Source organism: Myotis davidii, unplaced genomic scaffold, assembly GCF_000327345.1.
Source record: "Myotis davidii unplaced genomic scaffold, ASM32734v1 scaffold46, whole genome shotgun sequence".
Taxonomy (NCBI): domain Eukaryota; kingdom Metazoa; phylum Chordata; class Mammalia; order Chiroptera; family Vespertilionidae; genus Myotis; species Myotis davidii.
Window position 1 is genome coordinate 3,717,006 of NW_006383006.1, and position 22,304 is coordinate 3,739,309.

The 22,304-nt window shown below is 41.1% G+C and overlaps 1 protein-coding gene across 4 annotated transcripts in view; it reads right to left on the reverse strand.

Moving 5' to 3' along the window:
• Positions 1 to 22,304, reverse strand: part of GANC (glucosidase, alpha; neutral C) — a 69,412-nt gene that overhangs the window by 15,113 nt on the left and 31,995 nt on the right. For 3 of the 4 annotated variants that reach the window (XM_015557545.1, XM_006778054.2, XM_015557546.1), the window contains exons 8-19: positions 21,327 to 21,423; positions 19,954 to 20,134; positions 19,588 to 19,726; positions 16,639 to 16,874; positions 14,705 to 14,831; positions 13,572 to 13,651; positions 11,663 to 11,806; positions 8,926 to 9,022; positions 5,994 to 6,095; positions 4,315 to 4,558; positions 2,922 to 2,986; positions 107 to 183 (exon numbers count right to left, since the gene is read on the reverse strand). In XM_015557545.1, coding sequence (XP_015413031.1) covers positions 107 to 183; positions 2,922 to 2,986; positions 4,315 to 4,558; positions 5,994 to 6,095; positions 8,926 to 9,022; positions 11,663 to 11,806; positions 13,572 to 13,651; positions 14,705 to 14,831; positions 16,639 to 16,874; positions 19,588 to 19,726; positions 19,954 to 20,134; positions 21,327 to 21,423 — 1,589 coding nt within the window. Of the gene's footprint in view, positions 1 to 106; positions 184 to 2,921; positions 2,987 to 4,314; positions 4,559 to 5,993; positions 6,096 to 8,925; positions 9,023 to 11,662; positions 11,807 to 13,571; positions 13,652 to 14,704; positions 14,832 to 16,638; positions 16,875 to 19,587; positions 19,727 to 19,953; positions 20,135 to 21,326; positions 21,424 to 22,304 lie in introns of those variants that run through there. The other variant, XM_015557547.1, reaches the window with a different exon arrangement.

Consider the following 22,304-nt stretch of genomic DNA (forward strand, 5'->3'; position numbering starts at 1 on the left):
TTTACAATTGCATGATGAAGAAATCTATTTCCTAACAGGGGCTAATTAATCAGAATGAAAAATAGATATGAGACATATAAAATATGTGACTGTCATTTACTCTTACCTCACTTGATCCTGGCAGAAACACATCAACCACAGTAGCTTTTGGCTCTGTGACTGGATGAACCAATAAAGCACTTCCTGAAAAATGGAGAAGAAACAAAGTTGAAAACAAAGTCTGAAAACATCCTTTCCTTTTAATTGAGTGTTTTTGTGGTTTTAAGGACCACTAGACTGTGAACTTCTTAAAGGTAGAGGCCTTGGTGAGGTGAACCTATGATTCATCAGAGAGATGCATTGCTAAAAAAAGGATAGGTGCTCACAGAGGTGACTATTATTGCCTGTCATCAATCCACTTACAGTATATTGAAGTTCTAGGGAGGGACCCACAGTCTCTTTTTGTGCATCATTGTGGCAAGTAGTTGAACAAACATAGCAGAGCGTGGACGATGGGCAAGGTACAGAAGGTCACCAAGGTGAAAGCTCCAGGTGCCTAGCAATGGGCAAAACTGAGAAAACAAGGACCTCCCCCCTTTTCCTCCCTAGTCATGTGGTTTACATCCCCTGAACATTCACATCGATGGTCATCTGATTCAGACCCTCCTCTGAGCCTTCCTCCCTTGGCATATTGCTAGCTAGTCAAGTGGTTTTAGACATCCTTAGAGGGAGAATAAGAGGGCAGGAGAATGGCCTCATAGGATTCCCTTGCACGACCACACCCTTAGCATTGGGCCCTCAGGACAAGGAAGTTCTGACCTACATCATAAAATCTTAGGAACAAAGTTCGGGTCTGTTGACTACAGGACAGAGTTTTGGTCAATCTAGAGATGACATTTAGGCCTCAGTATGTTTCAGCTCCGGGCCAGAAAAGCAGCAAAACCAGATGGAGCAACACCGTGGTTGATACCAGAACCAGATGCAATGACTAATGACCCCCTCTCTTAGCTCTGACCAATCAGTGGAAACCACGACCCTGAAATGACACACCTGGAAAGCCAATGAATAGTCTATTGAGATCCTCTCCTGAGACCTCCCCAGAAATTTACCTTTAGGAAACAGATAAAGCTTCTTAAGGTAAAGGAAGACAGCCCAGAGGGAGCCCACACCTTTCTTCCCTTTTTCATTCTCAGGCATATATCTCTGCTCTCTTTCTCTTAAGGTCTAAGGATCCTGGCAAGACTTGCAACCAGGAGAGCAATGGACAGCAGCAACTCATCTTGGGGTAACCCCCCTGAGCCTGTCTCCAAGGCCTCCTTTTCTCGGACTTTTCAGTGAAGTAACAGCAGCCTCGTCTTGGCTCACTCTGTCACTGTGACTTTTACTTCTCAGTGAGTCCACGTTGCCCAGCATGGCTCACTTTTTTTCCTATAACGTCTCTAGAGAGCCAAAGCAGAGCACCATCTAGTATCTCTCCTGTTGCTTCTTCTATCCTAAGCCCTTCCTTTGTTTCACTGTCCCCAACTTTAATAAACATACTCTCAAAATCACTTAGACTCAGGTGAAATCTTTCCACACACTATAAGCCAGCCTGAGGCAAACCCTCTCTGGACCCGGTGCCTTTCCCGTGACAAAAGTGCTAGTATGTCAGTAATCTGAAAGCACCATCGCACTTGCCCAAGTGCCTCATTGTTTGCTGTAAGTGATGTTGGTGATGGTGAGCCTACAATTATGATCTAGAAGTGTGGTCAGCATGGACATTCAGATCTTCTTCCTTGACTGCAGGACAGAGTTTTGGTCAATCTAGAGATGACATTTAGGCCTCAGTGTGTTTCAGCTCTAGGCCAGAAAAGCAGCTAGACCAGATGGAGCAACACCATGGTTGACATCTGAACCATATGCACTGGGAAGGCTAAAATTCTCCCAAACACCATCTGAATTATCAATTTTGTTTTGGCCTTAGTATCACATGTGTGTAAAATTCATCCATTTATGAATTCACTTATTCTCTTGTTGTCTACTTATTTTCTCGAGAGGAAAAGTGAGAGAGAGAGAGATAGAAACATCAATGATGAGAGAGAATCATTGATCAGTTGCGTCCTGCACACCCCCAACTGGGGATCAAGCCCACAACCCAGGCATGTGCCCTTGACCAGAATCGAACCTGGGACCCTTCAGTCTGCAGGCTGACTATCTATCCACTGAGCCAAACCAGCCAGGGCTATAAATCCACTCTTTAATTCAACAAATATTTAGAGTGCCTACTGAGTACTAGGCACTGTGCTGAGCTCTGGGGATATAGTGACAAATAAGGCAGACATGGTCCCTGCCCTCACGGAGTTTACAGTCAATGAAGACAGGTATTAAGTAATTACAAACTAATTAGAGTTCAGATGGATACCAAAAAGGCAAAGTAAAAATAAAATAAAAATTATGTAATAGGAGGGATTGACTTGAATTTAAGTAGGTGGAACTAGATATTAGGAAGCAATTTTGGTCAGGAAATTTTACTCCATGAAAGTTGCTATTTCAACTGAGAACTAAGGATGAGTGGAGACCTAAAGAGCAAGATGTTTTACATTTTGGGGTTTCCATTCTCTTTTGTTCCATCTTTTTGCAATTCTGTTGAGCCTGGCTTTTTGAACCTTATTGCCAAGATGATAGACTTCCATGTTTAGATTTGGTGGTTAAAGGAGTGGACCCAGAACAAGAATACCAATTGCATTCACAAATAGGATGGATTTATTTAAAGTTAATATGAGATGTGATACATGACAACAGAATAGCTATGATTCCACTTAGCACTAAAAATCTTGGTGATGAAATTTATTTTTTGGCTTTCTTGCAATTAGGGATTTTTTTTAGTGCTCTTACACTAGAAAGTATAACAAGAACATGATTACAATATTTATCATAATTATAATTAATCAAGAAATGCTTACCCAGCATGTATTCATCTTCCACACCAAAAGTCTCTAATTCATCAGGGAACTCTACCCACAGAGGCCTGGGGTAAGAAAAAAAAATTCTTTCTTCAACATTAGATTCTTATTACAGTTCAATCACTTATACTTTCAGTTTTGTAACCATCCAAAGGAAATTAGAAAAAGCCAGGGCCAAGTCTCTTTTCATCTGTTTCAAGATTTTATGAGCAATTGCTATGATTACTCATATTTTTCTTATGTAAAAGAGCTATCAATTAGCTTAAATTAAAGATTGAGAAATCTCGTACCTGCTATTTTTCCTTCTTATTGTTGAACTAGAAATAAATACTACTTTGACAGGCAGAATCAGAAGTCCAAATGCCTAACACGTTTGGTGTAAAACAAATTAAATGTTTATAAAATCATTTTATAATGATATAAAATCTGTGCCATTTCTTTATGCTGTCACTGCCTTTCATGCATCCTTAATCATTACCTATTCAAATGAGAAGAACTGTTTTTTCTTGTTTTCAAACTGGCAACATTTTTAGAGGTTTGAGAAACTGTTGTGTGGTTTTTGTTTTATTGTTATTGTTGCACACAACTACCTAGAAGACATTTGGGCTTATAAAGAAAACTTTCAATATCTATGTATCTGAATATTAACTTAATGGTTCTAATAATATTTTTCAATTTCATGAGGAAATGATATTTTTAAACAAGAGACTTACTTTTAGTTTATTCACTAGCCTCTGTAATAATGTATTCCCTTTCCTACTGGTAACAAAGCAGTGGTCTCTAAAGCTGGCTGATGTCTAGAATCACCAGGAAATTTTCTAACAAATATAGATCTCTGGAACCTTCCCAAAGAGATTCCTAGTAGGTCTGGAGGTGTGGCCTTATAATCTGTGTTTTTTAAGAAGCTCCCAGATGATTCTGATCTGAGCCAGGTTTAGGAACGGAGGATCCAGGAGTCTTAGTATGTCTCTGTGTGATTCCTCCTCTAGTTTTAAAAAATACAATCAGAATATAATTTATACATCAGAAAAAAATGGTTACCTCAAACTTGGAACAGTTTAGTTCCAAGGGTGAGATAGAGCTTAAGACTGGCAGAATAATGTTCTTCATAAGAGGAGGCTTGTGGGCTAAATACTGAATGGAATTCAGTTACAAGGTCATTTCATTTTTCTTTGACAAAGCTCTATTTCTGTCCCATATCAAATATTAACACTTGAATCACAGAGTTATCTTCTGCTACCTCCACTGCCAGCCCTGCTCCCATAAGCTGAGGACATGATTACACACACGGCTCTCCTTCACCTGTTCTCTTGAAGCCACTGTGTAATTACTCCGTTCCCCAGTGGTTGGTTAGACTGTTTGCTGAGGCCTCCGACAGGTGAAGCCTATTTACCTCATGATGGGTTCGGCAGTCACGTGTGCACAGTAGAACAGACAATACCAATAGGGCAGGAGGGTGTAACGCTCTCTGATGGCTTCTCTGATGAGCTGGGTGTGTTCCTTCCCAAAGAGCCAGGGTTCCCGTCGCTTGCTGTTTACGGTGGAATGGCCACGAAAGAAGGGCTGGTAGGCTCCAGCCTGGTACCAACGCACTAGCAGCTCCACCTCTGGATCCCCCACGAAGCCACCAACATCAGCTGATTCATTAGTCAAAGAAAGGTTTGTGAGCCCTGGCCAATGAGGCTCAGTGCTTAGAGTACTGAAGGGTTGTGGATTCGATTCCTGGTCAAGGGCACGTATCTGGGTTGGGGGTTCGCTCTCCACCCTTTGGTTGGGAAGCATGTGGGAGGCAACCAATCCATGTGTGTCTCTTACATTAAAGTTTTCCTCTCTCCCTCCCTTTCTCTCTCTCTCTCTCTCTCTCTCTCGCTCTCTGAAAAGCAATGGAAAAAATATCCTTTGGTGAGGATTAAAAAAAGAAAAAAAAGAAGAAAGACTTGTGAGGCAACCAGGCTCTAATAAATGATGCACTCAAGTAAAATAAGGCTTTGAAGACAGACAGAAGAAAGGTGTTGTGTATGCACTCAAAATGACACCGTGGCCTCAAATTAGGGAGCACACAGTAAAAAACTCTGCCTGTTGGGGATCTGATAGTACGCTCTTTTATATTCTATTCTTGTCAAAGGTCAGAGGCTTTACTGCAAGATCAACTTTCAGGTATGTTCCTGAACCCAGGTAACCCAGAAATTGCAAAATGTCTGTCTGAGTCCATGTCTGTATTTAGGGGTGGGTGGCAGTGGAGGGCTGGCAATTGACTTCCTTTGAAAGCAACAGCTAGGGCAAGATAAAAATTACACTTATTTTTGAAGTCTAACTGAAGTCTGATTTTAGGAGGAACATTTATTATAGAAATAGCTAAAGAGAAACAGATAATGAGAATGAGAGGTTTAAGTAGAATTTCATGGTTAGTCCTTAAGCAGGATACATATTCCTTGTATGGACCAATGCCATAAAAACACATGTATCAAAAAGTGATAGTAAGTCACTTCTATTCCTAGAGAAAAGGAGCAGCTGGATCTGTGGTCATGCTGAGCACCTTCATACTGAGATCTCTCATCTGCAGAGAATTATGAGGACTTGGGAAGGCGGCACATTAGAGAATCTTATTTTAACTAAATTTACCTTTCCCAAGAGCATATCTTTTTTTTTTTTTAACAGTAGAAACATGTCACAGAATTTTAAAACTCGCCGAGTAAAAATGATTTCTGTAAGGCTGATTTCTTATTTGCAAAATTCTTTGTAGTTCTTTCCATTTTTTTGTTCAAGAAGAAAGGCATGTTTCAGGACGAGAAACTCAGTTACCAAGAGTAGCTGAGGAAGCAGTAAGAGAATGAGGGAAAGCAGCACTCTAGCCCCACTCCTGCCTTTATGTCCTCAATTCAGATAAGACACAAAACAGCTCTGGAGCTACCCTTTCTCTCCTCTCTAATCCCCTCTTCACTTTCCCCATCTTTTCTTTCTGGCGTTTATCCCTATCCAAAACAGCCAATGAGAAGGGATTTGTGACCAGTTTGACAAAAACACCCTCAGTTTTTATTTTCTGCCACTTCAAGCCTGAGGCTATCACCTTACCTCCACAAAAAGAGATCCCAGTAACGCTGAGAGTGAGTAACATAGGGATGGAAATTTTCAGGTAACTCCATTTTGCTCTGTTGTCGCCTGTCCACACAGCACCTTTGGACACCAGTAACAAGGTATTTTTTAAAAAAATCACAAAGCAGCCCATGCCCTTGATTTCATGTTTAGATTCCTTATTTGCAATAGACAAAATTAATATAAAGGAATGCATTTCTTCCTTACCTTAAAATATACACATTCTGGTCTTCCAGAATGAAAATATATTAATTTTCTAATGTGAAAAAGTTATTAAAATCAACAAAAGAAATTGCAAAAATATTCTGAAATCACTTATTTTTGAAGTCTAACTGCAGTCTGATTTTAGGAGGAACATTTAAAAAATCAACTTTACTAAGATATAATTTACATGCTCTAACTGGTTTGGCTCAGTGGATAGAGAGTCGGCCTGAGAACTGAAGGGTCCCGGGTTCGATTCCGGTCAAGGGCATGTACCTTGGTTGCAGGCAACATCTCCAGTGGGGGGTGTGCAGGAGGCAGCTGATCAATGTTTCTCTCTCTCTCTCTCATCGATGTTTCTGACTCTCTATCCCACTCCCTTCCTCTCTGTAAAAAAAAATCAATAAAATATATTTTTAAAAAAGATATAATTTACAAACAATAAAAGCACATATTTTAAAGTGAAGAGTTGCCAGACCAGTTTGGCTCAGTGGATAGAGCATCAGCCTGCGGACTGAAGGGTCCCAGGTTCGATTCCGGTCAAGGGCATGTGCCTTGGTTGCGGGCACATCCCCAGTGGGAGGTGTGCAGGAGGCGACTGGTTGATGTTTCTCTCTCACCGATGTTTCTGGCTCTCTATCCCTCTCCCTTCCTCTCTGTAAAAAATCAATAAAATATATTTAAAAAAAATAAATAAAGTGAAGAGTTTGATGAGTTTTTAAAATGTGTGCACCATGTAACCATCACCACAAGCAGGGTATAGAACATTTCCATAACAGCAAAAATTTCCATCTTTTCAGCCCATTACCCCCACCTTACCCAACCATTGATTTGATTTCTATGACTATTAAAGTAGTCTTTTCTAGAATCCTATATAATAAAAGCCTAATATGCTAAGTATCCAACTTTTGGACTGTTCGACCAGTTGCTATGACGCACAATGACCACTAGGGGGGCTGACACTCCAACCTCATCTTTTCTTGCTGCTGGGGTCCGGCTGATCCGGACTGGTTGAGATGGGCCGGACACACCATGGAGCTCTCCCACGGTCCCTCCCCGGCCCCGACCATACACTGGTGGGGTCCCTTGGCCTGGCCTGTGCCCTCTTGCATCTGGGACCCCTTGGGAGATGTCAGAAAGCCGGTTTCAGCCTGATTCCCCCAGGCCTATAGGGATCAGGCCGAAACTGGCAGCCAGGCAGGAGCCTGAGCCCAGCTGGGCACCGCCCTGCTCCTGCTCATTCCTGCCCCACTGCATCAGCTGCCACTTGGTAGTGCTGCCACAGAGGTGGGAGAGGCTCGCACTGCTGCAGCTGTGCTCGCCAGTCACTGTGGGAATGCATTGACCACCAGGGGGCAGCTCCTGCGTTGAGCATCTGCCCCCTGGTGGTAGTGCACATCATAGCTAACAGTCAATCGGTCAAATGGTCATGTACTCGACCAGTTGCTTAAGCTTTTATATATATCCTATATAATAAAACCCTAATATACAAATGGACTGAATGGTGAAACAACTGGTGGAATGACTGGTTGCTATGATGCGCACTGAACACCAGGGGGCAGATGCTCAACACAGGAGCTTCCCCCTGTGGTCAGTGGCTCCCCCTAGAAGCCAGGCTCATGGCTGGCAAGTGCAGCGGTGGTGGCAGGTGCCTTTCCTGCCTCTGCTGCAGGTGGGCGGTAAAGAGCAAGAGGTCCCAGACTGTGAGAGCCCCGGACTGTGAGAGGAATGTCTGACTGCTGGCTTAGGCCCGACCCCCAGGGGGATCAGGACTAAGCCAGCAGGTGGACATCCCCTGAGGGGTTCCAGAGTGTGAGTGGGTGCAGGCCACGCTGAGGGATCCCCCATCCCCAGCGCACAAATTTTATGCACCAGGCTTCTAGTAGACACACACACACACACACACACACACACACACAATAAAGATGACATAAATATATTTAGGCTTTTTTTTTTTATCATGATGGCAAACATTTTTCTCATGCAATTAAGGCTATTTTAAATAACTTTATGACAGTCTAACATATAAATATACTATAGTTTTATAACTATTCCCTTATATATTTGGATTTTTTCTTTTTTTGTTTCAAGAACTAATACTGTGGTGAGCAAATCTGTACATGAGTCTCTGCTTAAGATGACAATATTAGCCTTTTCTTGAGTACCACAGGGGCTGGTTTTCAGGGGGTGGAGTAGGAAGCCTAGTAATGGCTATGTACAGTAAAGGCTGGATTCTTCAAACAGGAACCTAAGCTCCCAGTTATTTGTGCCTGGGGACTTAAAATAGCCTTCCTGCCACAGGGTGGTAAAGTTGAACTAGATCTGCATCAGCTAGTAAACCAGACCCAGTTATAGATGACCCTGACCATCTAGGTCTATTTTAAGGCATATTGCTGAGTGAAATAGGTGGTTGAAGGAATGTGTTAGAAGGGTATTTTCCCTGGTTTTGATAAATCAAAGAGACAGGATCAGAGATCACCATCCCCGCAAACAAATACTCTGAAGTCATTCACCCAAAAATTAAGTGGCAATTTTTTCAGTGGGAAATGAGGAATTAAACTTTATTAAAATTGGTTTACTCTGATCATAGGACAAAAATACATACTTCAGGGCACATCTAAGGCCTGCCCAATGGCTACTGAAAAGGAAGGCATTAATAGCTCTATAAAGACTTGTGTTTTTAAGTCTGATCATAGGAGCCATTCCTTACCATACTTTTGTGATCCAGCAAAGAAAGAGCGTGTAAGAACAAAGGGTCTCTCCTTTCCCCTAGATCGTTGTATCAGTCCTTCTGCAGTAGCCTTTTGCTATAAAGTCAAAGGAGAAAAATGTCAAACAGATGATTGGACTAGGGCATTGTGTAGACATCCCCAAGAAACTACTTAACATGTAAAAAACAAACAGTAGGTGGGAATGTGAAATGGGAAATATTAAAATAAATCCATCAAACAATTTTTATGATGTAATGAAACTACTCTAAATTCCCTTATTAAAATAATGAAAAATTTATTTGATTAAAATAGCAATGAAATAATCTATCTCTATATATAAAAGGCAAAGTGTCCGTCTGACTGGTAGCTATGATGTGCACTGACCACCAGGGAGCAGATGCTAAATGCAGGAGCTGCCATAACATGCACTGGCCATTTAAAAATAAATGGCACCACAGACCTGGCACTAACAAATCAGCACTTGGCTTCCCCCAAGTGGGACACAGGCCCCGCCACCACTCCAGAGCAACACCTCACCAAATCACAGCCAATGCTGCCAAGACCCCCTGGCACAAAATGCAGCCCACAGCCCAGCCCAGAAACAGTGGCTGTGTTGCCAGTTAATGACATCACACAGCAATGCCCGGCTTCCTCTTCCTAGAGACTAGCATCCTTGGAGTTTCTTTAGTCCAGGAACCTGACTTGCTTTATGGCCAAGTGCAAACATTTTACAGTTTAACCAAATGTTTGTCATGCATTTTCCCTACCTCATCTCATTTCCCATGCCTAATCAGAAGTCCTAGAGTAGGTAGATAGGAGACTCGGTAGGCTCCTATTTTCTTTTCATTAGCAAGATGCGAATGGCGATATTAAAATATTTCTTCTAATTAATTTCCTTTCAATGTGCACAAATCTGTGCACCGGGGCACTAGTCCTATATAATAAAAGGCTAATATGCAAATCGGCTGAACAGCGGAACTGGTCGCTATGACATGCACTGACCACCAGGGGGAGCTGCCCCCTGGTGGTCATTTCGCGCCCACAGAGGAGCACTGCTCAGCCAGAAGACGGCTCACGGCTGGTAAATGCAGCAGTGGTGGCAGGAGCCTTTCCTGCCTCCGCAGCAGAGCTAGGGATGTATGACTGACAGCTTAGGCCCACTCTCCACAGGGAGTTGGACATCCCCCAAGGGCTCCCAGACTGCGAGAGGGCACAGGCTGGGCTGAGGGACCCTCCCCCCTCACAAGTGCATGAATTTTGTGCACTGGGCCTCTAGTATATTATAAAAGCCTAAGCCAGGGTTCCTCAAACTTTTTAAACAGGGGGCCAGTTCACTGTCCCTCAGACCATTGGAGGGCCGGACTATAGTTAAAAACAAACCTATGAACAAATTCCTATGCACACTGCACATATCTTATTTTGAAGTAAAAAAACAAAACGGGAACAAATACAATATTTGTATTTGCATGTGGCCTGCGGGCCGTAGTTTGAGGACCCCTGGCCTAAGTGACTGAACGACCAAAGAACCGAATGACTATTTGACCGGTTGCTATGATGCGCACTGACCACCAGAGGGCAGACGCTCAATGTAGGAGCTGCCCCATGGTGGTCAGTGTGTTACCATAGCGGGTGCACCGCTCAGCTAACTGACAGGCACCAGACACCGGGCTCACGGCTGGCGAGCACAGCTGTGGCAGCGTGAGCCTTTCCTGCCTCTGTGGCAGCACGCTACCTAGCAGCGACCACATCAGGCGCAGCAGGGCCAGAATGAGCGGGAGTGGCAGGGTGCCTGGCCGTCTGCCACTTTGTGCACTACTATATCCCTTGGGATGTTGGACTCCCAATTTCGGCCTGATCCCCACAGGCCAGACCAAACCTTTTGGTGCTGACTATTATCAGGCATTTTATAAGATTTTCTCTTATAACTTACACAACAACCTCTGAGACAGTCTTCATTAATGAAAAAAAACCACTGAGATTCAGAGAGGTTAAGTGACTGGCTTTGGCCTACATAAGAAAATTCACTAAATTCGTTTGCAATTATAGCAAGAGGCTATTAGAGAAGTAAACACAGAAAACCAAGCTATACCTAGCCAGCAGCTCCCACTGGAAAATACCAATTCGTGGGAGGGTCATAAGAACAGTTACATTCTGAAAATAACAGAACCACAGGTATAAATTAGGGCCAGTGACTACCAAGTAGTACCTCTATACATGCCTGGGTCTTTTAGATGTGATTGGCCAATGAAAGACAATTCTATTGAGAAAGCTAAGTACTTAAGAACGACTTTCTACATTTAAAAAGTATACTTATGAAATTGTGTATGTGTGTTCTAAATCTTACTCCCCTGGTATAAATGTAAGACTTAATGTATTTAGAAATTTGTGAAATTTCAAAACATTTGTCCTAATTGCCTTTATGTATTTACACATGGTTTGTTTACTTCAATAAAAGTTTTGAGGTAGCATCCAATAGCATTTACTAATGGCTCCTGTCAAGGAAGATGTTTCTGTGTTACCATTAATCTTACAATATAAAGTCATCAAGTTCATTATAGAAGGCAAAGGTACAAAAGGAAAAATGAGTCTTATATTGGCTGCAACCTGGTAAGACTCATCGCAGAAAAGACACACAAAGAGAAATGAACAGTGTAGTATGGCTATTACAAAGGAAACAACTTTTAGCCCAAAAGGCAGGGTACATGGGTACAGTTGGCTTCTTCTTGGCTCTCTTACCTGATAAAAGCCATAGATGTTGTGAAGTTCTCTGTGCTCCCAGTTGCCATGATGAATGGCATTCTTCTGCATGGTTTGCTCTGGCCCTCTAAAGACCGAGGGCTCATTCATGTCATTCCATATGTAGAGGATGTCAGTAGATCCCTAGGAAAGAAATCTTGGTCAAGGCACTACTTCTACAGTGAGTATGTTAATATGACAGCTGCTCCTATTCCTCTTTCCTACTCCATTTCATTTATTATTCATTATGTTTATCATCTGTGCTCTGTCCTTAGCTCCACTGCTAGAATAAAAAGCTCTTCTGGGCAGGGAGTTCATTGATATATCCCAAACACTTGAACCATAGAAGGTTTTCAATAAGTATTTGTTGATGAATGAAAGAATGCTGTGCTTTATTGTCTGTGAAATACATATTGCCCAGCAAGTCTACTCCTAGGTCTATCTGGAGAACCCCCACAGGAAAGGTTGTGAATGATCACAATTAAGCTCTATATCATCCATCATCTGCTACAACTCTTAACTCAGAGAAGGGCAATTATAGTTATACATGATAAAATTCTGCTTTTCCTTTAATACTTTGAAAAATTTGACAGTTAAGATGCCTTCTTGTTAGTATGATCTATAGTTTATATTCTACATACAACTAGTCAATATAGAGTGAGAAGGGGCTATGGAGTCATCTAGTCATGGTCGTACAATCTCTTTATAGAATCCCTGGTCTCTCAGCATTTGACTTGATAGCTACAGCGACGAGTCCCTCCGGCAGCTCATTCCATTATTTTATGAATGGTAACATTCTCTCACAGGGTCTAGCTTGATTTCTGGAATACCACAGGATACATCTGTTGCCTCACCCACATGACAGTCATCTAAATGCCGAAAGGAGGCTTATGTGTTTTCTTTTGACTCTTTGCTTTTATTTCTGAATGTGTATGTCTATGAACAAGACTATGTGGTTTTCAATATTTAACTACCTTGACTCCTCTTCTTTAGCACCCTACCCTCTAGGGCAAGGTTGGCAATCGTTTTCTGGAAAGAGCCAGTTTTTTAACTTTGTGGGCCATAAGATCTCTTTTTCAGTAACTCAACTCTGCTTTGGTAATGTGAAAGCTGTAGACAACAGGGAAATGAATGAGCATGTGGCTCAAGTGTTGTTCATACTGCTCTTAGTCCTAATACATGATGCTCAGAAACTAGCCTTGAGTGGTTAAGAGCTAGGTTTGGAACAAACAGAACTGAGTTCAAATCTTGGGCCTGCCACTTACTAGATGGGTGAACTTAGCAGGTTTTTAAATTTGTTTATGTCTCAATTTCCTCATCTGTGGGAATAGAGTTATAGTTCTAACTTCAGAGGGTTATTGGGAAGATAAAAATGGCATATGCACAGAAAGTGTTTAGCCCACTGCTTGGCACATAGAAAATACTCAAATTTATATTAGACATCATTATCATCATCACAGTTGGTTGAAAACAGTTCTCTAGATGTGGCCTCTCCTTTTTTCTCAGTGGATTTTATAAGATTTAGGAATCAATTTATTATTATAACTTACATTTAATGACATACTTTGCAAGATATTTCCACATATATCATCATCTTTAAATAATAGTTATAAAATGCTATTTTATATAAAAAAGTATATAGTAATTTGAAAATGTAATACATCTATATAATTAAGTACTTTGATATATTGTACTAGAGATCAAAATCATAGCTTTTTGCATTTAATAATACACATGGCATCTCTCCCAGCACCACCAAAGTCTGTAATGTGATTCCACCCTTCCCTTTTCATACAAGCATTATTTATTAGGGGCTACTCAATGAAGCAGTATAATTCTATTCAATCACTTCTTTTCATTCTTTCATCATTTCAAGTAACTAGGAAAGAGCAAATGAATAAAAACTTACCTGATAAACAGAAAAAGCAAAAAGACCTGCATACCACTCTCTGACCTTGGGGTTGGTGAAATCCAGGTAAGAGGAGAGACCTGTTATAAGAGAAGACAGCCTGTTAGCAACAGTGGTCCTCATGGTAAGATGTGTTGTAAGGAGGACTATCAGATGTGAAAGCTCGGCAGTCAACGGGCATCAAACATAAAAGTCAGCTGATACAGAGGCATGGTCTGGCGAGAAGCGAACGAAGGTAATGCTGGACTCCAGTGACCACCTACTGGAGCATGCCAATGAACAAGCATCAAGGTGGAGCCTGTCCTTCACTGAAATAGCCCAAAGGATGGCAAGTCGTCTGTAGTGACCCCCCGTCCTTAAAAAGAACAGAGAAGTGTTCATCACTGATAAAAGGGGGAAATTCCTGGGTTTTCTCTACTGTGCAAGGAGTTACGATAGAGTGCTATGCTGTGATAGTGATTTGCTCAAGGAGCCTCTACCAAGGCTTTAAACTAATAATTTCTGAAAGGAATTGTCCAGAGTTGCCAGAGGCAGCTGAGGTCACTCATGAAAGTCTGGAAGTCAAAAGGTTGGGCTAACAGGGCAAAGACGAATGGCAGGGGAGAGGCTGCAGGGTCCTTTTTCTTTTAAAAAATGTATTTTTTATTGATTTCAGAGAGGAAGAGGGAGAGAGATAGAAACATCAATGATGAGAGAGAATCATTGCTGGGCAGCTTCCTGCATGCCCCCTGTTGGGGATCAAGCCTGAAACCCAGGCATGGGTCCTGACTGGGAATCGAACCATGACTTCCTGGTTCATAGTTCTATGCTCAACCACTGAGCCATACCAGCCAGGTGGCCCTTTTTCTTTCTTTCTCTTTGTCTCCTTTTCTCATTCCTTGGTTTTTCATTTTTATTTGCTTAGAGAAATAGCATGCTAGAGGTTTGCTTATTTTTTATTCACCCATTGACTGGTAAATGGATACAATGAACACTGTATCAGTATTATGAAAGATATAAAAGAAGGTGATACCATTTCTTAAAGGAGCTTAAAATGTAGCAAAAGATATCTACAAGGAATAAGAACAGTGGCTATGAAATCTTCATTAGTTGGGACGAAACAAGGTAAATAGGTGTATAAAGTAATATCTCACCTGGCCAACATATCCCTTCAAAGTCTCCCCCTTCATGATTCCTCACAAAGTAGCCCTTTTCTTGGGCCGTAGCGTACACTGAGTAGTCAGGATCAATCTTGATATGCGGGTCACTGATGACCACAAGCTATCAGGAGGACATAAAGGTTTGTTTCACATGAGCCATATATTCATTTATATGTTTTCATCATAGTTCTTGGGTTCAAATTTTACTCAGAAACAACTACTACTAGCAGTGAAGTATTCTATGTGCTTACAGAAATATAGATTGATGTCAAAACAGGCCATTGCTCTTTTATAGTTATTGCTGCCTAACCAATAAATTTTTTAAAAATAACATTGAGCTTCTATCTGTCTGCGGTGCTGGGTACTATACATAAAAGAGTAAATAGGCAAGGTCTCTGCTTCCTAGACTTGTAGAAGCTAACATAACACTGACAAAAGCAAACATTAAAGGAAATAGGAGAACAGCATGTTAAAAACCCAAAGGTATAGGCATATTGAGGAAGTAAGTCTGAGAAAGCTGTGATCACAGCTGTGTCCCTACCACCCCTCCTTGCCTTTCTAACACCATTTTTTTGTTTGGTTGTTTGCTTGTGTTTTGTTTTTTTGTTTTGTTAGTTCTCACCTGAGGATATTTCCCAAGGATTTTTAGAGTGGAAGAGAGAGGGAAAGACAGAGAGAAACATTAATGTGAGAGAAGCACATCAATTGGTTACCTCCTCATGCGCCCCAAGCAGGGCCCGGGCCAGGGAGGAGTCTGCAACCAAGGTATGTGCCCTTGACCAGAATCAAACCCAGGACCCTTTGGTCCACAGGCCGATGCTCTATCCACTAAGCCAAACCAGCTAGGGCTCTAACACCCATTCTTTACACTTCATCTCAAACCTCAAAACCATTTTATTTAACTAGAACAACCTTCTAATCATCCTTCCTCATATCTATTTAAATCTATTATACATACTGAAGTTTAATTTTCCAGTGCTATTACCACCACTACCCTTGCATTATATACTTTCCAGTGTCCTTTTCCTTCCCCATTTTCTGTTTTAGTTCTTTCCTTGGCCAGATTGACAGGAGGAACCCATCAGGGAGGCATGCAGGAAAAATGGAGTAATAAAAAAATCAACTCTGTTTTTCATGGACTGTTAAGAGCTTTCAAGCCCACCACTTCCCCTGTCCTTTCTTCCTACATCTGCCTGCCGACAAAGAAAGCCCTGATGCTCCCTGCTTTGGTGCCAGCAGAAAGTTCAAGCTACACAAGCCCTGGCATGTGCACAGGGATCTTCACCCCAGTCTAACTCTCTAATCATGGTAAAAGCTGAGCTGGTCTCCTTCCCAGCTCTCTCAGGACCATTTCAAATGATCTTGGGAGCCAGCCTTACTACCCCCAGAATGCCTTACTATGTGACTAATTAATATTTCTAAATTACTTATTATTTTTTAAACTTTATTTTTATTTGTTGACACTATTACAGATATCCCCATTACCTGACCTTCTTCCTTTGCCCACCTCCACTCAGCCCCTGCCCCTTTCCCTCTGGACATCAACATACTGTTGTCTGTGTCTATGGGTTTTCAATATATGTTCTTTGGCTAATTAATCTTGGTACCTGTGTGATGTCATCAATCTCGACATCAGAACCAAATTTTGCATGGGTAGGGGGATCCATCACACTAATACACGGTGGCCATAACAACTGGCCTGAATGCTAGGCCCCTTCATCCTTATGGAGACCTAGACAACTAACGCAGGGATGGATGGTGTTGCCACCTTTTCACCATTACTTTTTTGTTATCACAGTTTCAAAATACATTTGAAGGTACTATTTTCACAGCCGTTTTAAAAATCAGATAGTTCTCCACTTATGTATCAAATCAAGTTTTAAAATGTGCTTGTAACTAAAAGGTTCAGAAATGTTGGTTCATTTTACCTTGCGTTTTTTGTTTCGGAGCAGCTCCTGCATCCTTTTGGGGTTGGGGAATCTTTTCTTGTCCCAGGTGAAGTACCTTTTGCCCTCGGTGTGCTCTATGTCCAGCCACATGACATCATAAGGAATGTCATGTTTGTCAAATCCTGCATCCACTGCTTTTACATCCTGCTCATCTTCATAGTTCCAGCGGCACTGGTGGTACCCCAAGGAGAAGAGAGGGGGCATGGCTTGTGTGCCTAAAAGAAGACAATTAGAACTGAGCCGACTACCACCGCAATAATTCTGTATTTGTTAAAACATTTTCTAAATGCTGACAGGATCCAAGCACTCAGCTTGGTAGTTAGACTCCCACTTTTAGGAATAATTCTAAGAAACCCAAAACACCAGAAAGGATGCATGCACCCCTATGTTCATAGCAGAAAATATCAAAAATATAAATCTTTGTTTTACTATGGTTGCAAATATCAAAAAAGTTCTGTATGTGACACAGCACCAGAGTTAAGTTAGGGTTTTCAAAATGCTGACAGGCCGAGCTCAAAAGGTTCGCCATCACTGACCTCTTTCATCCTCCAGCCCTTGGTAACTGCTAATTTACTTTCTGTCTCTATAAACTTGCCTATTGTAGGTACTTCTTATAAGTGGAATCATATAATATTTGTCCTTTTGTGTCTGGCTTATTTCATTTTGCATAATTTTTTCAAGGTTCATCCATGTTGCAAGTATCAGAACTTCATTCCTTAGTATGGCTGATTAATATTCCACTTTATGTATATACTAGTGGCCTGGTGCATGAAATTTGTGCACATTAAAAGGAAAATAATTAGAGGAAAATATTTTAATATTAATATTTGCCCTTTCTCTATAATGGAAGTGTCAGAGATAAAAGAAAATTAGTAAAATGTATATGAAAATAATATATAAATTTATTAATAAACTGGGTGGGGATGCACACAGGCAGCATCACGTCCCTGGCCGGGACACAGGCAGGCAGCTTCACCTCAGCACTGGGTGGGAACACACGCAGGCAGCGTCACGTCAGCGCTGGGCAGGCCTGCCCACGCTTCCACTGGGGGCCGCCTCTGCCAGGGGCCGCCCCTGGGCCAGGCAGCACGGAGGCCCTCCTAGTGATGGCAGTCCCCACCACCGGCTCCCGCTATGCATGCCTCCTGCTGAGAGGTCATGACATTACGGCGTCCTGGACAATTTGCATATTCCTCTATTATTATATAGGATTACATTTTGTTTATCCATTCATCTTTTTTTATCCATTCATCTTTTTTTTAATTTCAAGAAAAATGATTTTAAATAAGTGGATGGAGCGTCGGCCTGCGGACTGAGGGGTCCCAGGTTCGATTCCGGTCAAGGGCATGTACCTGGGTTGCGGGCACATCCCCAGTGGGAGATGTGCAGGAGGCAGCTGATCGATGTTTCTCTCATCGATGTTTCTAACTCTCTATCTCTCTCCCTTCCTCTCTGTAAAAAATCAATAAAATTAAAAAAAAATAATGTTACATGCAATAAACCTTAGTATTTTTTTAAAACATATTTTTATTGATTTTTTACAGATAGGAAGGGAGAGGGATAGAGAGCTAGAAACATCAATAAGAGAGAGACATTGATCAGCTGCCTCCTGTACACCCCCCATTGGGGATGTGCCCGCAACCAAGGTACATGCCCTTTACCGGAATCGAATCTGGGACCCTTCAGTCTGTAGGACGACGCTGTATCCACTAAGCCAAACCAGTTAGGGCAAACCTTAATATTTTAAGAAAAATTATCTTAAATATAGTAATGTTACATGTAATAAACATTAATAACTCACAAGTTTTTTTATTTCTCTGATTAAATTTATTCCCAAGTGATTTTATTCTTTTGAATGTTATTGTAAATGAAATTGTTTTCTTAATTTCTTTTTTAAGTTGTTCAATGCTGGTGTGTAAAAACACAACTGATTTTGCCCATTCAGCATGGCTCAATGGTTGAGTGTCGACCTATGAACCAGGAAGTTGTGGTTTGATTCCCAGTAGGGGATGTGCTGGAGGTAGCTAATCAATGATTCTCTCTCATCATTGATGTTTTTCTCTCTCTCTCCCTCTCCTTTCCTCACTGAAATAAATAAAATATATTTAAAAAAACACATACAACTGATTTTGTATGTTGATCATGTACACTGCAACTTTGGTCAACTTGCTTATTAGATTTAGTAGTTTTTGTGTGGATTCTTTGGGATTTTTTAACATATAGGATCACATTATCTGGAAAAAGAGAATTTTACGTCTTCCTTTACAATTTGGATGCCTTTTATTTATTTTTCTAGTGTAATTGCTCTGGCCAGAACTTCCAGCACATTGTTCAATAGCAGTGGTGAAAATGAGCAGCCTTATTTTGTTTCTGATTTTAGGGGCAAGCTTGTAGCTTTTCACCACTGAGTATGATGTTAGCTGTGGATTTTTCATAAATGCCTTTTATTATTGTTGAGAAAGTTTTCTTCTACTGGGGTTTTCTGAGTGCTTTTCTCATGAAATAGTGTTGAATTTTGTCAAATGCTTTTTCTGCACCAATTGAGGTGCAGAAATGAGTATGTCCTTTAAAGAAAAAATGCTTTAGAGCTAAAGTCAGTGGTATATTTTAATAAAAAAAAGAGAACATAGAAAAGGTTGGGATACTGATAATCTGAGATGAAGGTAGAGAAAGCCCAGGGGTTAAAGGCTCCAAAGAGGCAGATAGCAAGTATTAAGGATGAGAGAATGGAGAGTTCTAGCTGCAGTGCAATGTTTAGCCAAGCTGAATAGAATGAGGGTGTGAAGAGAAATGCTTGCTTCTTAAAAAGCTTGGGCAAGTTGTTTATGAATTCTACTTGGTGTACAATAAATACTAACTGATAGCAATGATACAGGAGATGGAGAAAATATAATGGAGCAAGAAATGGGCTCTTCTACATGCAGGTACCTGTAAGAGATGAGTACTGCTTGAAGACATCAAAAGGTGTAGGCCCTGTCAGCAGAAAAACATCAATGATTCCACTCTCTGACATCCAATGCACATCAGTTCGAGATTTGCTCTTTTGTTTAGCATCAGCTGGGCCCATCTGGAAAAGAAATGGAATGAAGGTTTGAAATATTTCCCTCTAACCTACAATGTTCATTCATATGGGAGTAACAATCTGTTCCTTTCTTATATACGATAAACTTTCACTGATTATACTGCAATGACTGGTGGCAGAGAACTGCCACTATAAAGCCCAGAGCTACGACTACACTTTACTAGTTCTGTTTCTTCTGTAAGTGGGGCATACAGACATGGTCCATAGCTTACCTTTACTGCAGGCTCTGTATTGATCTCCACTATTGTTTCTGAAGCATTCAGCCAAAAAATGCCCAAAGTCCTACCCAGTTTGTGGGCCAAGAGATAAGGCACTGAACCATAAATGCCCATTTTGTTATGTATTTCATATCCATAGACATCCAGGTTATAAAGACGGTAAGCATCCTCACCACTGAAACACACAAGAAGGATTATCAATTACCATCACAGATGTATTATTAATAAGATGGCTCCATTCTCCCCTGCACTTGGATCCTATGCATCTTTCAGGTTCAACTTTACCACTTCCCTAAAGGTTTCTGATCCAACCTGGGTGAATATAGCCCCCCTCCTTTGATTCCTTTGCATCCCTCAATTGACAATTGGTATACATAATCTCATATTTAAGACATCTTTGCCAAATATCTCTTGTGAGTTTAGGACTGTTTCCTGTGAATCCGCTACAATAGCAAGCACAGAATAGATATTTTTGACAAATTTTGTATTTCTCTGCCACTTAAACAAGATGATAATGTCTTAACATGCAGATCCAGTGCTGAGTAGGGAAAAATTCATGGCCTGAATTGGGGTGGGGAGCAGAGCTCAGGTTGATGTTAGAGCAGCACGGTTTCTGGTGCACTTGCCACTATGCTGCCCTGTCACATAAACAGCATCTGAACCTGGCAAACCTGATCAGACTCTGTGTCTCTTTGGTTTTACTTCCAGTTAGTCATCTGCCTCTGGCATTTATTTGCCAGTAGTATTAGTTTGAAATGACGTCCCTGAGAAAATCAAAGGTGATATGAAATGCTACACTTTCCCATTCTCTGGCTCACTGCCCTTTCTTAGTAAAGGCGTTTTTTTCTAGGTCAGTGTTTTTCACAGTGCATTCTCTCAGGGTTCCACAGTAAGGCCTTGAGAGGTAAAGGCAAAACCCAGGAGGGGATGTGATGAAAATTCCCCCCAACCCTTATTTCAACCATAGCAACTCCATATATTTACTTTCTTTATACTTTTAGGTTCAGCATTACAGTTTTTAGAATTATCTAATTTTTTGTGCACCCCCCCCCAAAAAAAAATTGAGAACTACTGTTCTGAGTGGAAGATTCTTTTAAAATTTTTTTTTATTTTTATTAATTTCAGAGAGGGAAGGAGAAGGAGAGAGAGATAGAAACATTGATGAGAATCATCTGCCTCCTACATGCCCCCTACTGGGGATTGAGCCCGCAATCTGGGCATGTGCCCTTGACTGGAATTGAACTCGGGACCCTTCAGTCTGCAGGCTGATGCTCTATTCACTGAACCAAACCAGCTAGGGTACTTCAAGGGAGATTCTTCAAGATCTATAAGCAATGCTTTTCCCATAATAATTGTTTTCACTTTACCCAGTATTTTTAAGTTGATGTGATTCTGCATGTTGTGGGATCCCATAGAGATGCTCAAATCCATGCAAGGAGAAATCCAAACCAATGGAGGCAGGACCTGTGGGGACCAGGATATTGACTGAGCTTTGCTTCTCATTAGGGCAATCAGTTAACTGTGAGTGTAGCAAGATGACTAAACTAGAGATCTAGAGATGGGAGCTTTCCCTGATCTATCAGTAAACCACGTGTGCTGACTTCTGTATTCAGGTGTTGTGAGGATACAAAAATGCAAAAGGCAAAGTTCTGGTCACTCATCACTTATGTTCACTTAGCTGTGTGCTGAATCTCTCCGTGTCCTCATTTATACTAAACCTTTTTATTGGTAACATATGGCTACAAAGTTTTAACTTTCTTTTTAATCTAAACTTTTCTAAAATATATTAGGTACTCCTTTGCTTTGGAAACCAAAGGATACTGAGCAATTTTAATCTTCGCTAGATGAAAGAGTGGGTGTCTCCTGCCTGATTATTTTTCTCACTGTGTACATGGACTATAATGTCAAGGGCACTAGGAGGATCTTTCCTAGCTCCTCAGAATACCCTGTGATTGTAAACACATAAATTTCCTTTAACCAAGGGCAAAGTCTTTTTGTTAACAATTATTTTAGAGATATGGGAATATGCAAATAATTAGGAAAGATAACATCACCTTAAATTCATTTGTAGGTTAAAATATTTGATCTCAAATGATCCTTATTTGGAGGAGGGTATGGAATGAGGGTTCTATAGAAAAGGCAAAAAAGATAATGATGCCCCCCGCCCCTTGCTTATAAATTCTGGGCAAGTTGTCAGCCCTGATCATATACTAGGCCAGTGATGGTGAAACTTTTGAGCTCGGCGTGTCAGCATTTTGAAAAACCCTAACTTGACTCTGGTGCCGTGTCACCTATAGAAAATTTTTGATATTTGCAACCATAGTAAAACAAAGATTTATATATAT